This window comes from Hetaerina americana, unplaced genomic scaffold, assembly GCF_022747635.1.
Source record: "Hetaerina americana unplaced genomic scaffold, ioHetAmer1.1.p SCAF_10, whole genome shotgun sequence".
In the NCBI taxonomy this organism is placed as follows: Eukaryota; Metazoa; Arthropoda; class Insecta; order Odonata; family Calopterygidae; genus Hetaerina; species Hetaerina americana.
Genome location: NW_027286070.1, coordinates 10132341 through 10149742, shown reverse-complemented (window position 1 = coordinate 10149742; position 17402 = coordinate 10132341). Strand labels below are relative to the sequence as shown.

The 17402-nt window shown below is 34.9% G+C and overlaps 1 protein-coding gene across 6 annotated transcripts in view; it reads right to left on the bottom strand.

Moving 5' to 3' along the window:
- Positions 1-3808: 3808 nt before the first annotated feature.
- The window catches only part of LOC139699985 (transport and Golgi organization protein 1-like), a 39558-nt gene continuing 25964 nt past the window's right edge, over positions 3809-17402 (bottom strand). For 4 of the 6 annotated variants that reach the window (XM_071598398.1, XM_071598400.1, XM_071598401.1 and 1 more), the window contains 6 exons: positions 16578-16674; positions 16432-16499; positions 16253-16323; positions 9576-10241; positions 8526-8618; positions 3810-5315 (listed from right to left, as the gene is read on the bottom strand). In XM_071598398.1, the coding sequence (XP_071454499.1) occupies positions 8536-8618; positions 9576-10241; positions 16253-16323; positions 16432-16499; positions 16578-16674 (985 nt within the window). In that variant the 3' untranslated portion in view covers positions 3810-5315; positions 8526-8535. Of the gene's footprint in view, positions 5316-8525; positions 8619-9575; positions 10242-16252; positions 16324-16431; positions 16500-16577; positions 16675-17402 lie in introns of all 6 variants that reach the window. The other 2 variants (XM_071598403.1, XM_071598399.1) reach the window with 2 other exon arrangements.

Here is a 17402-nt window from a genome sequence, read left to right as displayed (position 1 = left end):
TCACATGTTATAGCAAAGGAAATCTGAAAAATTAATATTCCCGCATTTGCATTTTATGTATGACTGTAAATCATTTTGTATTATGGCAATATGAGGCTATCAATATACCCTTTCATTTTTCCAAACCTGTTTTTGATTGGTTGTTCATTATTCACTTTAACTGTTAGTTACTTAAAATTTAACTTTGCCAGACAACTATGGTATTTCATTCCAATGAATAGCAATTTACGCGAAGTTAAATCTACTGTAATTTTCCATCTTTAGTTTTAACTCAAAAATAGCTTTAGTTTTAACTTAAAAATTACAGTAGCTCCTGTCAGCCATGTTGTTCAATTTACAACAATTGCTTATAACTGGCAAATGCCCAATTACAAGAAAATATTCACATGACTTGTACACATCTTGTAGAATACTGCCTACTTTCCCTATGTATTTCATTGGTACTTATCATACACTGAGATGAAACTCTTTGTATGTGTGTATATGTATGTGTGTGTATATATATATATATATATATATATATATGTATATATATATATGTGTATATATATGTGTGTATATATATATATATATATATAGAAAATATGCTTGTGTGTATACATATACACACATCTGCTGAAAACATGTGTTCTATAGAGCCATCACATCATGGCACCCAAGTAGACAATTTTGTCACTTAGGTTGCGCAGCAACCCTTTGAAACAAGGGAGGAAGGTTGTTTTATGAGGAGGCACACTACGAGAACCCTCTCTGGTTGCTGCCTACATACGTGTCTCAAGAATTGAGTTGAATCATTTCTACTGAGTGCTCATTTTTGTCTCAACTGATAGATATGCCTCAGTAACTTGAAGGCCCCCTCTTTTGTCTTTCTCCACTTCTCATTCCCTCCACAAAAGGCCTGACACTATTAGTCAATTTGGAATTTCTTTTGTTGAGTATTGAGAAAAGGATGCGAAGCAACAAAAAAGAAAGTTCTATTTTTGCACATATATGAAGTCAATGACCATTTAAATTAGTAGATTGCTGATCAAAACCAAGGCCTGAATTTCAAAGGTCATGTCTATTCTCAAGGAATAAAGTAAACTATAAAAATAAGAAGACAGTTATTTTCACTACCATTGCATGATAAATGATCATGGAAGCAACTTTATCAACAGAAAAATCATATTATACTGGAAAGAGTTATCTTTCAAATTAAGCTGGCAAATGTAAGTAGTCACAAATAGCAAGCAATTGACATCTAAGAATGAAGGCATGTTGGAGATCTTAATCATGCTGACCATTTAGTGTTATCGTTCAATTTTCTTCTCACAACAGTAGCAAAAATTAGTGAGATGTGATTATTTACTCAAAAAAAGAAGAGCTCTCTGAGAAAATTAGCACAAAATAGTTTTCATTGTAGTATCCTATTATTATAAAATATTGTATGCTATCATATACTCAAAATAAAAAAGTGAGACATTTAGGAAAGAAAATGTTAACGTTTTAAGAAGGGTGTCCTAACACCCCCCGCCACATGCCCTTGCGGCGGCTTGCAGGGTATTAAGTAGATGTAGAAAGAAAAAATTATATTATTACGGCTGTCAAAACTACTGAATTAGCACCAAACGCGACTTATTTCAAATGTATAAAAACACAAATTTAGAGTCCTGAAACAAAGGATGAAATCAATAAAAATGCAGTCATGATTTTTCCCCCAAATGAAATTCCAACACCAAATAAGGAACTGCATTTTGCAGATTGCTGCGTTTAAGTGGTTAGATTTCCTGAGCCACAGAAATTGTCTATTTCTGATCAGAAAATGCACTGACTTTTCTGCACATGTATGTTTTTCAGCAAAAGATGTATGATTACTCATAACAGGACCTGCAAGAAGGTGAACAATGGTGATGACATAAAGGGAGATTATGCAGTTTTATGCAGTGACTAAAATCAAATGCATACTACAGTTAAAAATACAGTTTAAACAATCCTGTTAAAAGTAGAAGATTCGCCTGTAGTTCACTATTCAACAGGGTGATTAACTTAAGATTTCTTTCACAAAGTAACAATAGGAAAGCCATTCGTGTTAGGTAGAAGTGAAACCCAAAATTACAAATTTTAAGGAATAAACTTTTTCTCCTAGAATAGGAATCAAATGAGAGTTTTTTGAATAAATAAAGAACAGAAAAATAATATAGACATTTATTCTTTCTCAACCATACCGCACAATGCAAAACTTAATATTTAATAGAATGTTGATGTTTCAGGACTTCATTACCAGCATGGCTGATGGTAACTATCTCAAAATTAACAGCACGGTCTATGTGGAATAAGATGTACTTACACTTGCTGGGAAGTGTGACTACTGTCAGCACATAAGTGAAAAGGAGACTGTAGTTTTGTTTTAACAACCTAGTAACTATTAGAAAAAAGCTTTCAATAATGATTAGAGTCAGGCTGCCATCTTGATTGAAGCAAGGTAACAAGGTCATTAGAGTAACAACCAATGGACAAGAGTTGATAGTTGGAGGATACGAAATCTGAGTTTTGTAAATATTAAAAAAATAAATTTCTTATAAAATTTAAATTTAAAAATCAAACCATTATTGAGTCAAAAAAATGATGACTCCTAGGAGTGTTCAGAAGACAAACATGGGAGAGAATACATTTAGCAACCAGAAACATTGTATGAGTTAAGTTACATACATTACCACACTAAATGACTTTGCTAATATTAAGGGTGTAAACAATTTTTGGGGAACCTGTTGATCAAGGCTTTCCTTTCATCTGAATGACAAAATTCATTAAAAAAACAAGAAATTGAAATCTAAAAGCTCTTAGTAACAACTAAGTACTGTTCAACCAATCAAATCATACTTTTATTACACAGAATACAGAACTTTCAGTGACTTGGTGCTTAGCTTTGAATACGTTTAATATATCTTTTTCATTGATCATATTTTCAAAGCACAAAAGTAAATTAGAGTACCTTTAGGACAATATGTTATTCAGAATAACCTGACCTGCACTCAGTATGATAATGCACGGGTGGGTCAAGCCCAACTTAGATGGAAGAGGAAAGGTAATACTAACTTGGCGGAGTGAACAGCAATTTAGAGGGGAAAAAGGATTAAGTTAGGAGGCATTGAGCTTATGCTGACCAAGGTGAGCTTGTTTCCACTCGTTCACATGGTTATGACATTCACTCCTCTCAATGGGCAGCATCCTAAACTTGGACTGCTTAAACCAAAATCAGCTACTGAGCATAATGCCTTGCTTATAAGTGCCCTCAAACTGACTGCCCCCCTTCCCCCCATATTTCCCCAGCCAAATGATACCATCAGCCAGGTTAACAAAACTGACGGCACGCATGTATGCTTATTTAATTAAAATAATATTCATACCTATTATTTCAATCTGTCTGCGATGAAAAGCTGGCTCCTGACAGGAATATGCAACATGCTGTAATTATGCTGTTTATACATTTCCCCATCACAAGAAGTTTATGTTTTCAGGCTTTAGATTATTTTAATTTCAAGACTTAAGCACTTCACCATGGAGTGAACGTTTATACTAATATAATTAATGGTTTCTGGCGTAACTTTATGGAACCGATTCATTATAAATAAATGAAAGGACTAACTTTGTAGTTCCACAAAGTAGTTTTTCGTGTGGAACTACAAAGTTAGTCCTTTCATTTATTTATACTAATACATAGTTTGGAGAACCACCACTAAAAATTGCAACAAGTTACTATAGCAGGGGTAACACCAATTGTATATAATATTATATACCTGATGTATGTTTAATAATGGATCTTCCACTGGAACACTTACACATCAGACCCTACTACATATATATTTACAATAGACAATTCACACATCAATACTACTATACGTCGCCAACAGTGTAGGATACATTCAACTTTGTACATAAAAATTTTACCGAACATGTAGAGGAGCAAATTTTATAAAAATATCGGATATAGTCCTTACTTAGAGTAACCTCAAGGCAATTAATAAACCCATTTTTTATTTAAAGATGCACATATGGACAGAAAAATTAATTCCAAGGTGAATTGTTTTGAGAGGAAATAATAGCTTAACTATGACCAGTTATACTTACGTGCAAAATAAGTTTAGAATTACTGATTTTAAATCTGTTTATGATAATTATCAATATTCCTTTGATCTAATATCTGTGCCAGAATTTTAAAAAATCACCAAGGTATTATACTAAACTGACAATTATTTCCACAGCAACCAATGGTTCATTAGGTAGTATGGGAACATTCACACAGTAAGGTAACCAGTGAAAATGAATAGAAAGATAATGTTCGGCAGACTCAAATAATTTTATAACTATTTTGATAAAAACATAACAAAAATAACAGGCTCAATATAATCATAAAGATGTCATCATTTTTGCAACAATGCCAAATGATAAAATTTTATATTTTCAGGAACATGTAAAAAAGGTTCGCAAAGGATTTTGAAGAGTACTTTAATACTCAGTATTTGCCTTAAGACCTTCCTATAAAACTGATAAAAACAATGCCCCACCCTAAAACAAAAAGAAATCCAACTTCAAATGAAATTTTCATATCCCTAAATATATGCACTTGAATGACAAAGACTACATTGCTCTTTCTCAAATTAAAAATGCGATTTAACATTTATGGACAAGGGATTAAAAAAGAAAATCCAATGTATGCTATGGCTGCGGACATGCAATGGTTGCCCATAGCCCATTCATTTTGACCAAAGTGAGTCCACAACATTTCCTTGGCTTATAATAATTCACATTTGATCAGTATTGATTAATAAGCTTTTTTAAACTCCCACTAAATGCCTTATATGCTGAAAACATCCATCCAAATGTTTTATCGAATACTTTTCAAACTTATTTTACAGCCAAACAAATTTAAGAAATTGCAGCTATGTAAAATTTTAAATAAAAACACAAGTCATTTATTACCAATCAATAACCTTACAAAATTCACTCTAGCATGAGCTCCTTCCATGAAAACCTAACTAACACCAAGCCAGTCACAAGGGTCTTGCTTCACAGCCAATAAAATATCTTTTCATTTTCTTGGTTGCAATTTACACTTTTAAGTTCATAAAATTTGTTGTTAACACATTTTTCACTTTCTTTCCCTGATGCAATAAATCACTTTTCAAGCTAACACCACCAGAAAAATGGCATCCATATGTTCTTGGATTAATTAATTTATTACATTTAAAACTGATTCTGCTACAATTTTCCCCCATGTCGACTTGATTTATCTAAAATGTCGGATTCACTTGAGTGGCTTCCTTTCGAGCGGTTACCTGTGAAAACAATAGGGGTTAAAAAACCCGGTTAAAAGATGGCTTGAAGCTTGATAGCATATAAAGCATAACATTAAGTGGCTAGCACAAAATACGAGGGTGGTCCCATAAGTACCCGGCCAAACCTAGAAATGGCAGTAGTTATTTCAAAAATATCACTTTATTAGAAAGTATGCAATCTATAAAGCATATGCTTCAAGTTTGATGATGCCATGTTGTTTAGTATTTGTTTGGCAGCCATCTATAGTGAACGTTTACACTGAATTTCTGAAAATGGAGAAAATTGGTATTCATTATGTGATACAATACTTTTATTGGAAAGGCCTCAGCCCAACCAATATAAAGTCTGGACTGCACTCTACTCTGGGTGAATTTGCTCCTTTATTTACAACAGTAAAATATTGGGTAGCTGAGTTGAAATGAGGCCGTACAAGCTGTCAAGACATGCATCTCATTGGTCGACCAAATGAGGTGACGACTCTGGAAACGGTGAAGAAAATCCACTAAGTGATACTGGATGATTGTTGACTGAAAAGGCATGAGCTAGCAGACATTTCAAAAAGTGCACTTCATTGCATATTGACTGAAAATTTGGATGTGAGAAAGCTGTGTGCAAGATGGGCGCTGCGTTTGCTCATACTCGAGCGAAACCAGTGTTGTGAATATGTTTCAATTGAATTTTTAGCTAAGTTTCACAGCAACAAAGCAGAATTTTTGCGCTGTTTCATAACCATGGATGAAACATAGGTCCATTACTTCCCACCCGAGATAAAAGATCAAAACAATGGATTCAAAAGGGAGAACCCGCTCAATTTCATCTGCAGACAAGGTCATAGTGTCGGTTTTTTGGGATGCGCGTGGTATAATTTTCATTGACTATTTTGAAACATGAAAAACTCAGCGAGTATTATGCGAACTTATTGCAATGTTTGAACGAAGAAATCAAGCAAAAGTGGCCGCATTTGGCTGAGAAGAAAGTGTTGTTTCATCAAGACAATGCATCAGCTCACAAATCCGTTACTGCAATGGCCAAAATCCATGAATTAAAGTTTGAATTGCTACCTCATGTACCCTATTTGCCAGATTTAGCCCCCTTGGATTATTTTCTGTTCACAAACTTGCAAAAATGGTCCTGTGGTCAAAGATGTTCTAACTGTGAAGAAGTGATGTTGGCAGTTAATAGCTATTTTGAGGAACAAGACAGTTCTTATTAAAGAAAGGGTATCGAACTTACTGAACGTCGCTGCAAAAAATGTATAGAGCTGAAAGGAGATAATGCTGAAAAAAAATTTTTCCAAAGTTTTATTTGCTGGGTCTGGTACTTCAGGGACCACTCTCATACAAGCTAATATCTACAGAATTTAATGGATACACTTATGAAAATAAGACATGTAGGTCACTGATAATGATTCAAAATTTCCTTTTGAGAAAAGAAAAATGTATTATAGAATATCAAATTCATATTACCATACTTTTCCATCGATAACACGCACCCAGAACTTTGTAGTTATCACAAATTTGTATAGATACTGCACACCCAGGGATTCATAGTTATCTTGAACGTGTATAGATGCCACGCATTTGTGTGCATATAAAAATTATACATATTGTGTTAAAATAAGTCTATATCCATACACTAATAGATGGTAACAGCCAATGAATACATGAAATCATAATTGCCTGTGGATATATCTACCGTAAATATTCAGAAGATTAGAGCCATGTGATTGAAATTAATTCCAAACAACAGAAGGATGAAAAATTAAACAATATTGAAGAGCCAACACAATATGCCACCTTATTACTTTTTTGCTATGATTCCTAAGTCGAAAAAATACATAGGATTGTGCACACTTTTATTCACTATATAAATTAACTTTCAGCAAACCAAATATTAAAAAATAAGAGAATGGATAAAATAGAATTTTCTTGTTTCGCTTGCTTTACTTGGCTTTGTTAGTATTGGTGCTCAGCTGTTCTATACACCCTCCAAGCTCTATGAACTTGCCGCCTACATGGTGATTGTTTCAAACCTGAATTGAGTTAAGCTTTTGTAATTCAGGATTTTCTCAAGAAAATTACCCATGGAGAGGAAAATCGTAGTGAAAATACAGTGATAATTAAGCTAAAAGACATCAATTTTGTGAAAGAAAAAGGAAATTGCGAGGCTGCCGGGATTTATCCATATTTTAAATCAAAGTTACGTTGTAGTTGGGATCAGTGGATTATGTCTGGTATGAAAGACTACACAGAATCGGGACGGATTAAAAGAGTGTCTTGAGAAGAAGTAAGCTGGTGGATCGTGGAAAGTTGGTAGGGTGTCCAAGGGGCTTGCGTTTAAAATGGATTTGAAAAAGCTTTAGGCAATAATTCAACACCAGGGATAGAAGATGAGGAAGAGTTAACTTGTGAGCATGAACTCCGTGATGTGCCTGAAGAGATAATAAATGCACTTAATTCATATAATTATGATTCAGGGGATGGATTTCTAGGATACGAGCGATTTATCTATCCTATCACATATTTATACGTACGTGTATATCACATGTCATTCTCTACATATATGTGAAGTACTATGTATTAGAATGAATGAAGTATATAAATTACATGTTTCTTCTTTTTCTCATAGATTTATGAGATGAAATAACTGTAACAGAAGCAGATGTGTATAAAATAGAATGCAATTAGAAAGGCATGCTTCCAGACTAATTTATTTTTGCAAAACTCTTCTATAAATTATTGTGAACATAGCGATGTAAATGTTTGGACTATTTCAATTTTCATTATATAATGCATGTCGTTTTGATCATCAGACTATTTTTGTATAAATAACGCACACATTACCGATGGGAAAATACGGTGTTTGGAACCACGTAAATTTAAAATTTACTTTGGTCCAAATAAATTTAAACATTAGTCAATTCTGTTTAGTAGACAATAGTTAAAATGCAACAAGGCAGAACACAGGAATGCAGCCACTACTGAAACTTCAAAATTAGCTTCATGACTTGGTTATACTTAGGCAAAGTTCAGACAAACACCACTGACTTATTTTTTAAAACAAACCTGTAATGTTTGGCTAATTTTATTCAATAAAAAAGTAAAACATATTGAAACCAGGGAATTTGGCTTAACATGTTTTGATGTTTCAACAAGCAAGAGTACAAAGCAGGTAAAGCCTACATTTCAGAATATTAGATAATACATTACCACACAGTAATTATTTTGTTTGGGTATGACTCTCACTTGGTGCACATTCCAAAGTGCTCCAAAATCGACGGATTTTGGAAAACTTCTTCCTTCCTGATTGTTATGCATAAAGGAAAATAAATATTTCATGCTAAAACATTAATAAAATCATGCAAATAGCACCAAAGAAAACAACATACAATTGGAAAAATGTCACATTTTATATCTCATTCCTGAACATGCTAAAGGATTAAAAATTAGCACAAGATTCTTCTTCCTTCAAAAGTATGCTAAGACATGGAAAAATATTTTAAATACATGATTTTTAGAACATAATTTTTTCAAATACTAGATGATTCCTTTTTTCTGCATTTTATCTTTATAATTCTGTAAGGCCAGGCTACAACATTTTCTTAGTAATACATTTATTTCAACGTGACTGTAAAATAACTTCCTCACACAACACAACTTAAGCCCTGTGGTGAGTTACCCTCCATCCTTCCTTCCTTGTACACACCCAGACAGAAATTACCACATATCAACCCTTCCCTTTCTCCGATCTCTCTTTATTCTGCTTAGCATTACATAAACCTAGTGTCCTGCACATGAACCCAGATAACACTAAAAAGCAATGAATGTACTCTTACTTCCAATCTGGAATTTGCATCTGTTGACAACAGATGACCATTTTTGCAAATCTTAGACAGCTCCAATTGCAAGTAGCAGAGCTGAAAATACCTATAATAGTATAGACATGATTTTCCCACAATAAAATATTCAATTGCGGCTTTTTTCAATAATTCATCAAAAAATCACTAACAAAGTATGAATTTAAGATTACAGATATATATCTGATCATGAAAAAGAGATAGAGATATGCTTATACATCAACAAAAGAACCACCTCAATGTGAGCTGAAATAAAAAAATGATTTACCATAAAATAACCTTTGAGAAACCACAGTTGAAACTAAATTTTTAAAAATAGAATGCTAGAATCTTTGCCATGCCATCTTCAAATCATGCATACATGCATTTTGAAAAGTATTGAAATAGAAATTAAAGATCACACCTTTGAGTTCCCTATGACTGTCTGTCCTCTGAGAAGATGCAGGTAAGGGCCGAAAGCTGGATGTTGGGTGGGGGGGCTCATCTTCCCAATGAGGTCTGGGTGGGTATGGAGGAATTGGGAAGTCAGATGGGTGAGTTGGGTGCGGTGGAGGCGTGCAGTACCTCCCCATGCGCCACTCTTCACCCAGACCCCGGTCATCAGGAGGCATGTACAGCTGAGAAGGCGAGGATGACCTGCCCCCTCCCCCACGGTCACGGTACGGTGATGGGAACTCGCCCCCCCTCGAGTCGCTGGGGGGGAGGTGAGGGGACTGGCTGGGGGAGGGTGCCGGTGGTGGAGATGACATACGTCCCAGTGGTGGCGGGCGGTGGCCATCAACAGAGGATAGGTAGAGGTTGGCATTGGGGGGAGGGAGGGGCATGAATGGGAGAGGTGGGGAGAGAGGGTGGTGGTAAGGCGACCGTGGAGGGAGAGGCATGGGAGGGAATGGTGGGGGTAAGAGCGGGGGTGGGGGCAGGCGACCACCCCCACCTACGTGGGGTGGGGAGGAGTTGGGGTCCAAGTAGTGGGGGTGTGGATCGGACAGTAGCATATCCACGGAGCTATTCGAGGCAAGGCCCATATGTAGGGGTGAAGCGGACAGCTCTCCATTACTGTCGATCATACCTAAGGGGATAAAAGGATCTAAGAGGTTACAAACTGAAAAGATGTGATGAATTCAGGTGATAAGCATGAGAGAGGAGTGCAAACAAATAAGAACTAAATAATAAGTCTAAAAATGCATAGTAGGAGAAAATTTCACCCAGGTGTGAGAACTAATCACATCAACCAAGTTACTAGGAAAAACTTTGATGGCAGCCAAAATATGCATAAATAATGAACATGAACATAAAGAGACTTTTCTAGCTTTACTAATAAAAAATAACTAGTTTTTATTTGAGTTAAAAAAAGGAAAAAAAGTATACTGAAAGTAACAAGAATGTCTTATGATAATGAAATATGACTGTAACATTTGATGCTTGCCCAATATGGTCATGGAAATAATGAACACACCAAAATTTTCATTATATTTAGAAAGAAAGATAAACTGTTTAAGTACATATCCATATATACATTTAAGGCATCACAAAATCAGTCCTCTTGAAATTTAAACTTAAACAACTCTTTAATTAGCTGAATACAAGTAAAACATAACCAAATCTGATTAAAATTTGAAGGGATATGATGACAGAGAGAAAGAGATAGTTCACATATTACAGTTATTTAATTTGTACTAATCCCCTAAGGTCTGCAAATTTTTCTTTCAGACCTTTTTAAGCACTTTCTGGTGAACTATGGATATGAAATTTGTGATACAAGTAGATCTTCAGATGAAATTGATATGACATTAAATTATTTTGGGAGTTTTCTTAGACTGATTCCGCCAATTCATTAACCCATGTGAATAACAAACAATAATTGACATTGAACTGATGTAGAGTAAAAAGTAAGAGGTACCATAACTATTGCTAAGTTTTCAAATTTCATGCTGAAATCTTACCACGTCAATTACTTATTTCAGAATGTCACAGCAACTGGTAAGGCACCTTTCCAAAAGGTCAACTTATATGATTGGGGCGAGTGCCATGGAAACCTAAGTCTTAATGGTTAATTAGGCCACCATATTTCTAATCCCATTCCTACCCTCCTCTAGGAAAGGATACTTTCTGATGGATTATGGGTATAAACTACAAAACATTTGTGTGCCAATACATGAAAACTGACTGGCACATTTACGGCTTCACTAGATTGTTTTTAATCACACTTCTTAGCCTATCACTATGACAGCAAACTGCAGTTCACACACTAACAGTACTACTTAATAGTACTTTGGGGGGGGGGGGGGGGTCAGATATGAAATTTTACAGTGATGCACTATTTCGATAAAAATTTGTCTTAGAGTCAACAATGGTCCTGAAAAACTAACATTGCGGGTGTACTATTAATTGAGGATGTGTACATTAACCATTTAAGCACCAGATAATACAACATACATAATTTAATGCCATTGTACGCAGAAGAAAATTCCAGGCTATTCTCATGATTAAATAAAATATATTACATAGGTATAGCAAGAAAGCCTGTTTGTCTGCCATACCATTTAAGAGTTACAGTTCAAAATTCATAATTTGCTCATGCCACTCTCAAGTTCTTCATCTGGCTATACTTGGAAACTTCCACAGCTAAATATCCTACACTCATTCATTTGACTGCTGCAGTAGTGTGTGCCTACCGTGGAATTATATGTCTTTGTAAATGGGAAATATCTCAGCTTGGATGAGGCTAAAAAAACCTTTTGCAATTTTGGGCTGCAAAATTTAAACTAAGGGGATCATTTTTAGCCTTCAAGCAAAACCTATTAAGTTATTTACACATATTGTACTCAGTAATACCACCTTCCAGTAGCATAAATTCACTCTCCAAATCTTATATTTATGAATACATATCACAGTTATCCAACAGTCAAGTGCCTAAATAATTTCCTAAATGTGCTTAGCCAGAATGTCAATTCCCTTTAATTAAAAGCCTTTTGCCACAGCAAATTGATCCAGAATTTCATTTTTTTCATAAATGTACACTTCATAACAGTTCCAGAAAATAATTTACCACCAAATAAAATATAAGAATACATATGAGGTGGTCGGCAATGAGATGGTTTCTGAGCCAAGGTTTGTGTTGCCATTTTTACTGTCTCATATCCTAAATGTAATCCAGCTGATACTGCAAAATTTACACAAATTTCAGTATTTTCCCCTGTAGCATAAAAATCCATTGGTGGATAATGGATTCATTAAAATATTAGAAAAATATGATGTCTAAGTACACACAAATATAATTTACAGCACAGGGATTACCTCAATCGTAACTTTGAAATCCTAAATTTGTGAAATCTTTTGAAACATTCAGAAAAGCCTGGTTAACCATTTCATGGCTTATGCTTGTTTTAAATGCCTTTTCATTATTCTTGAAGTATTTTATAACTTCTTGATAATTCATGAGAGCAACAGTATAAGCCTAATTCTAGTGAAAAATGCTTGTTCCTATTACGGAGTAAATTGAGCCAAATGTGTAGACTCAACTCTACCTTAGTATTTTCACCCAAAGAAGTACATTCTTTATGATTACTGCTAGTTTAACTGTAATGGTGAGCTGAAAGTTGTTTTGCAGCATGATACCTGATTTGCCTATTAACTGGACAAATACCACTTCATTGTACAATGATATGATGCACAATTCTTTACCTTCCCACAGAGTAAATAAAATATTGAAAGCCACTAGTTTAAAAGAACTCCTATATTGATCATTAATATTGATTTCAAATGACACACGTCAGCCATTTTTTCTTCTTACGTTCACTAGTTATTTTATAGTAAATTTACAAATAAAACAGTTTCTGGCATCACTTGGTGGTAATTCTTTATATTGAACTTAATTCTTCATATTGAGTGGTTTAATTTTAAGTTCAATAATAAATATACATCAAATTTCCAAATATTTAGGTCCTTAGAGAAGGAATCAACATTACTTCCATTTTAAGTCTAATTGGGAAGTCAGTATTGGTCAGGAAAGCCATGGGAAAACCTATAACCAGTAAGGTAAAATTTGAAGATTATTGACCGAGCTAAAATTGATGATTTTCCTTTTTTATACCGAATTTATCTGTTTGTGGTAACTTTTTAACATATGTGTATTTTCAAAGGTGTCTTTATAATATACCAAACCCTAAACCATAAGTTGAGGTCAGAAAAACTCATTAACAAGTTATTCAGGAAACCAATTGTTCGCTCTCTTATCAATTAAAAAAAATTCAGTACGTCACAAGTGAGTGTTTTGTGCCATGACTGCAGCTATTAGCTGGTATAAGTTCACAGGCATACATTTCAATGATGGCTAGTACTAATTACAGTGTGCATAATATAAGGTTTGATAGAAGTGCATACATGCCTAGAAGCTAGACAGGAACAAGGATTTTGATTGGGTAATAATTTATCATAAAAATCTTTTATGTGTGTATCATGTAAAATTTTCAGAGGTTATATTCCAAAGCTGTTTATGATCTTGAAAAAAAAATCTTTACCAATGTGTGATGCAAAGAAATCGTTTTCAACCGTCTCTTCCTCGCATAAATACAAACTCTGTTAAATTCAATGTTAGTGTCCAAATATCTCCAGCTAATTTTGACTAAGGGGGCTTGAAGTTTAAGCTATATGGTAAGGGCAAATGTGGAAGAAACATTCTTGGACATGTCTCTTGCTCTCAGTACTCAGAGCCCATCTAATCTTTATTGCCAACATTCTTTCTTTCAAGAAAGAACCACCTTACACCTCACCCACACTGGTTCCTTCCTAACTGGTTGAATATCATACGGCAAAAGTGATAAAAATAAATATCTGATGCATTTTCTACAAATGTTAAAAATTCTAAAAATCAAATTCTAGGATTTAAAATTCCACTAATGAGTCCTTGAGACACACTATACAGTGGCTACTCCTTGGAATGCAAAGAAATAAAAGGTAACCATAGGATTATATGGATCTTCTACCTGGTTTGCCTATACTACCTTGATCAAAAATTTCCCGGAATTTATTCAGAAAATTAAAAATACAAGTTTATTCATCTAAATCTATATTGTCCCCTTCAAAGTAATCCCCATCGACTGCAACACACTTATGCCAGCGCTTGATCCAATCCTCGAAACATTTTTTATATTCGGTTTTCGGTATGTCCATCAGTGCTTCCTGCGATTTTTCCATTACTTCCTCTCGGCTGCTAAAACGCGTTCCCCGTAATGGTTTTTTAACTCGATTGAACAGAAAGAAGTCACAGGGAGCCAAATCAGGTGAATTCGGTGGCTGTTGGATGGTATTTGTTGCATTTTTCGTCAAAAAATTACGAATAATGATAGCACTGTGCGACGGTGCGTTATCATGGTGCAAAATCCACGAGTTTTCTGCCCACATTTCTGGTCTCTTTCGGCGAATTGCTTCACGCAAACGTCTCATAACGCCCAAATAATACTCTTTGTTTACTGTCTGGCCTTCTGGCAAAAATTCATGATGCACTACACCGTTGTAATCCATGAAAACCGTCAGCATTGCCTTCTTTTTTGACTGAAAACGACGTGGTTTTTTTGGTCTCGGCTCATTTGGTGAACGCCATTCACTTGCCTGATGTCTGGATTGCGTGTCGTACTCATAAACCCACGTCTCGTCTCCAGTAATGATCCTTTTGATGAATGTGGGATCGGATTCAGCCTCGCAAATCATGTCTTTTGCGACGTCAACACGGTCTCTTTTTTGCATGAAATTGAGGTCTTTTGGCACCAACTTTGCTGCTACACGACGGAAACCCAAATCATTAACCACAATGTCTTGGGCGGATCCATAGGCAATGTTCAAGTCCTCCGCTATTTCTCTGATGGTTAATTTGCGGTTATTGACCAACATTTCTTTTACTTTATCAATTTTTTCACCGACTTTCGATGTCGATGGTCTGCCACTGCGTTCATCATCTTCGATTGACTCACGACCACTTCTGAACCGCTCGTGCCACTGGTAAACGACCGTTTTTTTTAGAGAATCGTTGCCGAAACACTTTTCCAACATTTCCAACGTCCGTGCGCCACTAAATCCGTTTTTTACGCAAAATTTAATACAAGTTCGTTGTTGCAAATTTAAATCCATTTCTGAAATTGTAAAAAATCGCCAACACACACAGAGATAGATGTACTCTTGGCTACGTAACTTTTGCAAATGTCAAGTTATGACACTAAGATTTAAAGGGAATATCAACAACAGATGTACCAATTTAACAAAAAAAACAGAACTCAAATCGGAACGATGGGAGCGCCACACGGTGGTTATTCCGGGAACCTTTTGATCAAGGTAGTATCTCAGGATGAGAGGGACACACTCCATTATCTTTCTTCCAAAATCAGATATAAATTAGCAACGGGTTATCACAGCTGAAGGGTTAATTATTAGAAAAGCAAAATAAAAATATTTGGCAGACTCACTAGCTGAATATTCTTCAATTTTTTTCTTTTGGAAGATAAAAAGATGTTCGGTGAAAAATTTGGGCAATGATTCCAAATTTGTTGACAGACCTAAATGATATGTATGGCCCACTGCACTGGGAGTATTTAAGGGCTCTTTCTTCATAAGTGCTTCATTAAATATCTAATATTCCCTTCAAGTTATGGGGATATTTTCCTACTACAATCTGTCAAGCCTAAGGTTAATAAGATGAGAGTGGAGGAAGTATATGCAGATAAAAATACAGCAGTAAGAGTGGAAGATACAGCTAGAGACTCAAGTACTATGGATTTATGGAAATAGTGCAAAGAGGCTTGCTCCCCTGATATAAATATAATGATATATAACTAGCCAAGCCAGAGGCAAGAAATGGTTAAGCGAGGGTCAGGTGATCAGAGGCTTCACTCTGTACTGTATGCTCAAACATTTAAATTTATCTTACCACTAGATGAACCATGTAATTGATTCGAAGTTTGTTCTGTTACTTCATTTATAAAATTCAGGACTGAAATGGAGATAGTCCTTGCAAAAAAGCAAATCAGTTTTATAGTGACAATGACAAATGTTTTTTTGGAAAACCTTGTGAATGGTTTGAAAACTTACTTAAATTTGGCTTAGGATCATCACCATTCTGTGACGTGCTCGTAGGAATAGTCTTGTCAGCCATGGTTAACCTGTGGACGACAATGCTTAACATGAGTGCAAATATTCATGAATACAATAAAATGGCATGCATGACAAGCTTTTCTATTCATCATAAGAAATCATTTTGATATCATTACCTGTTTCTCAACTGACTTGCCTCCTGTTTTGATTCTTCTAATTTTCTTTCGGCCTGCCTGGCTGCAACCTGGTCGTAAAGAAATGAGCCATGACAAACACTGTGCAACAGAAGCTAAAACATTCAATCAAACCATCATTCACTCACCCAGTTTTCGTGTGCCTTTTTCTCAAATGTAGCTAGCTGCATTTTATAGCCCCTTTCCTGGTCTATTATCTCCTTCTTCAATGTTTCATTCTGAGACCTGAATATTATTTCATTTCATTAATAAATTAAAATGATAATGAATAAAACCATTACTGGCATACTCTTGGATATTTAATATCACTTACTTTGATAAAAGAAATTAACCACTGGCTTACTTAGTTTTAGATGATTTTATATTACACCAAAGCATTTACACTAGCAAGAAATATTGAAGAGATGAGTCCCTGATTGCAACTTTCATGGCAGTTATCACCTAATGCATAGAATTTCAAACGGGAAAGGAACACTCATTACTCCAACAATAATTACCCATAGATGCTTCCCAAAATTAGACATAAATCATCTGGAGAGTGTTTCCTCCGCAAGGGATACATATGCCAAAAAGAAAGTTGATTTTTTCTTAGTCAGTTCTCAATCTGTAATGTACATTTTTTCTGACGTGCTCACTTCTTTTTAAATGTAGAATTGATTATTTGCATATGATGTTATAAGCCATTATTAGATATTGAAAACATCAAATATTGTACCACCATTTACATATTTTTTCATGCTAATTAGCTATGCTAGCTTTTACATGAGTTCAGTTATTAATTTTACAAGGCATTAATATTCAATCAATTGAACTATCAAAGGCAGTATGAATCAGACAATCGTCAATGAAGTTCATTTATTATTTTGGGGAAAGGCTCTACAATCTGTGCTACAGACTATTCTTCGTCATAGTTTAACCTATCCTTCAACCTGATGCTTACTGCTAGTCAGTAA